General features: G+C 48.4%; 1 protein-coding gene across 5 annotated transcripts in view; it reads left to right on the top strand.

Moving 5' to 3' along the window:
* Fndc1 (fibronectin type III domain containing 1) overlaps positions 1-6,000 on the top strand; it is an 88,772-nt gene continuing 82,772 nt past the window's right edge. For 2 of the 5 annotated variants that reach the window (XM_006523350.4, XM_006523349.4), the window contains exon 1: positions 5-323. In XM_006523350.4, coding sequence (XP_006523413.1) covers positions 224-323 — 100 coding nt within the window. In that variant the 5' untranslated portion in view covers positions 5-223. Of the gene's footprint in view, positions 324-6,000 lie in introns of all 5 variants that reach the window. The other 3 variants (XR_385179.4, XM_006523352.4, NM_001081416.2) reach the window with 3 other exon arrangements.

Raw genomic sequence — 6,000 nt, 5'->3', positions numbered from 1 at the left:
AGCGCATCTAAAAGGAGCTGCGGGCAGCGGGTGGCCTCAGTGGCAGAGCGCGGCTGGCCGCGGTGCGTGGCCAGGAGCGGTCGCCTAGGGGCTGCACCGCCGCTCGCACAGGACACCGGACACCCAGCCACGGGCACCCGACGGCGTTGCTCTGCGTTCCTCTCACTGCGGCCCGCGCCCTGCCAGCCACCTACGCTCGGTCCCCGCGCATCCCGGGCTTCCGATGGCCCCCGAGGCCAGGGCGTCCCCGCGCCTGCTGCTCAGGGCGGCACTGCTGCTCCTGGCGGCGCTGCTACCGGTGGCTACCTCAGCAGGACCCCCAGGTACGCGCACGCCTGACTCTGCGGTCGGCTAGGCTGTCCTCTGCCCACCCGCTTGTCACTCTGGGGGACCACTGTCCCACACTGGCTCTGTGTTGCCCGCGTGCGTGTCTTGTCACTAACCTGTGCATCCTCGTGAGTGGAGTCAGGGCGTGCTAGGTGTGGGCACTAGGCACTCTGAGTATGGGAGAAGTGTGGACACGGAACACACAAGAGAACTGGGGACTGAAACTTGTCTAAGTGCCCTGGAGATCCAGGCAAAGGAAAGGAGAAGTGACTTTGGGCATCGCACTGGGGGTGGGGGTGGGAGTCTGGGGGGGATAGAAGTCGGGGGGGGGGGCACTCTCTTTGGTCAGACTCTCCTCCGGGTTGAGGGTGAGCATCTTTCTGTCATCTTCTTCACCTGTCTCGATGTTGGATAAGGTCACTGAGGGAACTCAGATGGAAACTGAGGGGCAGGACTGTACTCCAGGACCAGCAGCAACTGAAGTCCTAAGCTTGGGAACTTTGCAGCTGGAAGAAGACATTTGTCTTTCGAGGAGGGAGAGGGAAGTGGGACCGTCAGTGAGTTCCAGAGAGCCTAACCCACTCCAAAGGCCAGGCTGCAGCCTGGATGGACACTTGCTTTGCACAAGAGGCTTAGCTGACTCTGCTTTCTTGCGTGTTTCACCAGCGTCCAGATGGTTACACAGTAGTGGGCTTTCACGCCTATGTCCTTGGCGTCTTCGTGTCTAGCATGCATGCATTTCCACACTTGGAAACCATGACTTTTGTTTATGGCATCAATTTGTAGGAACCTGAAAAGTGGACTCCCCTTCCCCTTTCTGGTATTATTCAGTGGCAGCAGGGCTGAAAACAACAAAACAAAACAAACTTCTTTTCCAACAGGGGCCACTAGTTTTGCATGCTGGTGTCTGTATTGCGCTCCCCATAAGGATAAAGGGAGAGCGCTTGGTGACCTCTTGGTAGTATCGGGTGCTACGTATTCTGGTGTTGAGTTCCCTTTTTCTAAAAGGGTCATACAGAAGTAGGGGTCCTTTCTCTTCCATTTATGATCTCAAGGCAAGTATTCCCTTCATATTTTATACAATGTCTGACAGAATAAATCTCTTCTAGCCTCCCAGCTTCCCCACCTACAATCCAAAGGCTTCGTTCTTTCTAAGCTCAAGTGTTCCACTCTTTCCAGTGAAAGGGTTCTTGTTACAGAAAGCGATCTGAGAGTGGGGGCCTTGGAAAGTGAGCTTTGTGGTGGTTCCAGCCTCCTTTCTTCCCGTGTCCATGGTCACCTTAGGATGGGTTCTGCTTGTGAACGTGGGAAGGCAGGGCTTGTCGTGCTCCTCATGGGCTCGACAGCATTGTCAGCTGCACTTTCTTTGGCTCTCTGCTCTGCAAATCACTGCACTGTGGAATGTTGGAACTGGGCGGCTTGTTGGCACTTCTCTCTACTGTGTTGACGTGGGATCTGCAGTGAAATGATGACCAGACTGGAAACGGACAGAGGAGACAAGCGCATTTCCAAGTGCCTATTTACTGTACTTAAGTTCAATTAGGGAAGGGAAGAAGTGGACATAGCAGCCTGCAGAAGGCTCCTGTGTCAGGGAAGAAATCACGAAGCAGCATGTAATTTATTCCATGGGCTCCTTGAGGAGCCTTCCTGTCTGTCTGTCTTGCCATTCCCAGTTGCAGCAGCTGCTTGGATTTGCGTCTAGTGGGGCAAAGCCACGGGCAGACGTAACTCATGCTTCCTGCAAGTGGCTACTGTCAGCCCCATTCCTCCTCTTTTGGGTCCAGCATTTCTGGTAAGGCAAATTACCCAGAGCTACGCTGACAGTTAGCACACTGTTGCAGCGCTAGAGGTGTTATTCTTCTTCCAGCACACCTGGAAGATCCCTGCAACTCAGGACAGATTAAAACAGAGCAAAGTAAGCAGGTGATGCCCCTCCCCCACCGCACCCATTCCTGCCATAGGCTACTAGGCAAACATTAAAGAACAGGGGTGCTCCCAGTCTGAAGGCCTGAAACCATCTATGCGTTTACAGTAGACACTCAGGGAGGGCTAGGGATCATCTCTATTTTCTTCTTTAAAGCTAAAGAGCTTTTTAATGAATCTGCAAGGCCAAAGTCATTCTCAAAGTGATATGAGTTCAGTCCCAGCCTCTTTCCTGGGTTGATGTTCACATGAGTGAACAAAAGCTTACTGGGTAATAAATGGTATCTGACAGGGTCCACCGCTTGGAGCCTGAAAATACTAAGAGTTTAACCCCAGGGATAAGCACCTGCGGGACTCCCAGTCAGCACTCGAATGACTTGCTTTATAAGAAGAATGCGGTATTTACTCTAAAAAAAAAAAATCTACAGACAAACTATAGTTGCCTACTTGGATAACTCTCACAATTTTTTTCCCTCCAGAAATGAGCAAACTGAGCCTGATATCTCTCGTTAAGTAACTGCACAAATTTCTTGTCAGTGATGCAACTTGAATTTCTTTCTTTAAAAAAAAAAAAAAATCAAAGAGGCCGGGAGGTGGTGGCGCACACCTTTAGTCCCAGCACTCGGGAGGCAGAGGCAGGAGGATTTCTGAGTTCAAAGCCAGCCTGGTCTACAAAGTGAGTTCCAGGACAGCCTGGGCTATACAGAGAAACCTTGTCTCAAAAAACAAAAAACAAAGCAAAACAAAACAAAAAAAAAAAAAAAAAAACAAAAACAAACAAAATCTAGTGAGGAATTTCAATTTTTAAAAAAAGACTTTATTTATTTATTTTATGTTTATGGGTACACTGTAGCTGTACTGATGGTTGTGAGCCATCGGTGGTTTCTGGGAATGAAGGTTGCTCACTCCAGTCAGTCTGGCTCATTCCAGTCGACCCTGCTCTCTCTGGCCTAAAGATTTCATTTATTATTATATGTAACTACACTGTAGCTGTCTTCAGACAGCACCAGAAGAGGGCATCAGATCTCATTACAGATGGTTGTGAGCCACCATGTGGTTGCTGGGATTTGAACTCAGGACCTTTGGAGGAGCAGTCAGTGCTCTTAACCCCTGAGCCATCTCTCCAGCCTGCAACTTGAGTTTCATAAGTTAAAACTTGAATGCAGCTAAGCTGTCTCTCCCCTGGTAGGCTTGAAATACTTCTCTGTATTAGAAACCTTTTTTATGGCCATGGTGATAGGAATGAACGTGGTTTTGATAGCAATATGAATGAAGATGTGCCTTTAAAATGTCACACGATGAGACATGGTGAATTCAAATAGCGACTACACAAAGTATTACACAGGGATCCGACATGGTGGCATGCATCTGCAATACATCTGCAATGGCTCCTGGAGCAAGATGGGAGGTGGAGATGGGAGAATCACTGCAAATTACGCACAGTTGTGAATCAGGTGCGTGGGGATGCACAGTACAGCAACAGAAGCAAGAGAGACTCCGCCCCAATAAGGTAGAACATGAGAACGGACTTCCAAAGACCATCTCTGGCCTCCGTGTGCAAGTGTGCATTCATATGTGCACATGCAGGGCACATGTGAGAGTACACAGCATCCATGCATATACACACACGCATACATATGTGGGCGCACATACGCATGCATACACACAACCAAACTTTTCACAGGGCCTTATACATGCTAGACACACTGCTCCTGAGCTCCACCCCCCATTATAAACAAATTAATTTTAAATTACCATAATTCCTACTATAGTAGGGAAAGATAGATGACAGACATCCCGTTCAAGTATAACTTTTATGGGAACCTTGCAAGTTTAAAGGTAGAAAGGAATCCAGAGGCCACAGAGTGTTATAGCTCCTGGCATACACAGCTGAATGGAAGTTAGAAGTGCAGATGCCAGGGTCAGAGTCTTAACACCATCACGGCCTCTCTGCTGGCCTTCAGCAGTCCATCTGAGTTTGTGGGTAGATGTGGTCAGTGAGACCCTTTCATCTTTAGAAGCCCTGGGAAACTTTCCTATGACCCAGGCGGCCCCAGCTCTCTGGTGTGTCTCTCTTCATTTCTGTCTTTGCAAGCAGGTTGGACCCCTTTGGCTTCAGTTTGTGTTTCGGAGCCTAGCAGGCAGATGACCCATATCACTCATTTGTATGAGCATAGAAAACATTATTGTAAAATTAGGGGGTGTAGTGGGATTGCAGGATGGCAATTCATGTCCCTAAAATGCCATCACTAGAAGCCACTCCATGTCCCCAACCCACCCTCTCGACATGTAAGTCACAGTGGCCTACTATCCCTTGTCTATGGGACGGACATGGATGTGGGCTGCATCCTTTCCCTCTGTTTGCTGTGAGGAATGACCACACACCTTTGGCTTAAAGCAGCAGGAATGATGCTATTGGTAAGATGGTATTGGAGGTCAGGATTCCAGATTGGGTCTCCTGGGGCTAAAATCCAGGGCTGTGTCCCTCGGGCGACTTTGGACACTATCAGGTTTCTTTTACTTCCAGCTCCAGAGTTCTCACCTTTCTTGGCTCTGGGGACTTAGGAGGAGATCTTTGGGTACCACGACTACTCTGCCAACCTCAAGGGGTGTGAATAAGAAACCTGGGCACAAACATTTCCAGAGTTGCTCCCGGAGGTTGATTGGGGAAAGGACCTCTGTTTACTTATGGAATTTCTCCGTTGTAACTAAACTTCAGCCGTCAGGAGCTTTTGTTTTAATTAGAAAACACGGGGGTAGGTGTTTAAAACTATAAAGATGAAAGCGAGAAGGGAACAGGCCTGCCTGCTGTGTAGTTAGTTATTTGTGAACGCACAGAATCCATCTGTTAAAATACAGAGCAAACTGGAAACTTGGGGAGAGCAGGGAATTGGGGGAAAGGGGACAACTGTGGTTTTTGTTGCCCTCACATCTTCCCCAGCCTTAATAAATGAGCATTTGCGTATTTGGAACCATTGGGTAATCGCACAAACCAGAATACCTTTTCTTCCTTTCCCTTTAAATCTTGGAATCTTCCTTTCTGGATCTAGCTCTCGGCAGCACTTGCGTTCTGTGGTCCATAGAGGGCGCCCCTGGCCTTTCGGAGGCGGGCCGTCATCCTTGGGCTTCTTTAAAATTTAAAATTTTCTTTAGCTTGCCATTCGTTGGATCTGCCTGCACACCGGGAAGGACATGGTCGACATTACCGCACATTAACAATTAAGTGTTAATAAATACGGGGTTTGCAACTTAAGTCTAGCTGGGGTTTGCAACTTTTTAGCTGTTGGGGCACCTTTGTAGGCCGGGCCAAAGTTGAAACAGTTGGACCATGGGGGAGAATTAAGAAAACATGGAGTGGGGGTCATAGTCTTGGTAACGCCCCTCTCTCCCAGCTCCCTCTCCCAGCCTCAAGCTTTACTTTCGTGACTAGGGTAATATTGCAAATTATTTTAATTATAATAGTCAGAGTCTATCGTAACTTACTGTTAAGTGTAGCAACTTAATTGCAGAGCTGTAAATGTTGATTAAAAACAGACAGCAGTGTAGTTTTCTGCGGTGGCATTAACATACTCAACAAAACACAAGCTGCGGATGTGAATCTCACCCTTGCCCTGTAGGTAGACTTTTAAAAAATGTTCTCTTCCTAACTGGCTCTTCCTGTTCTCATGCTTGGTTTCCATAGTCACCATGTGAACTTGGTGATACCCTCCTGTTCTTCCTGGGGGAACCAGGCGTAAAGCTGTTAAACTG

This window comes from Mus musculus, chromosome 17 (assembly GCF_000001635.26).
Source record: "Mus musculus strain C57BL/6J chromosome 17, GRCm38.p6 C57BL/6J".
Classification (NCBI taxonomy): Eukaryota; Metazoa; Chordata; class Mammalia; order Rodentia; family Muridae; genus Mus; species Mus musculus.
This window is presented reverse-complemented; position numbering and strand designations above follow the sequence as displayed.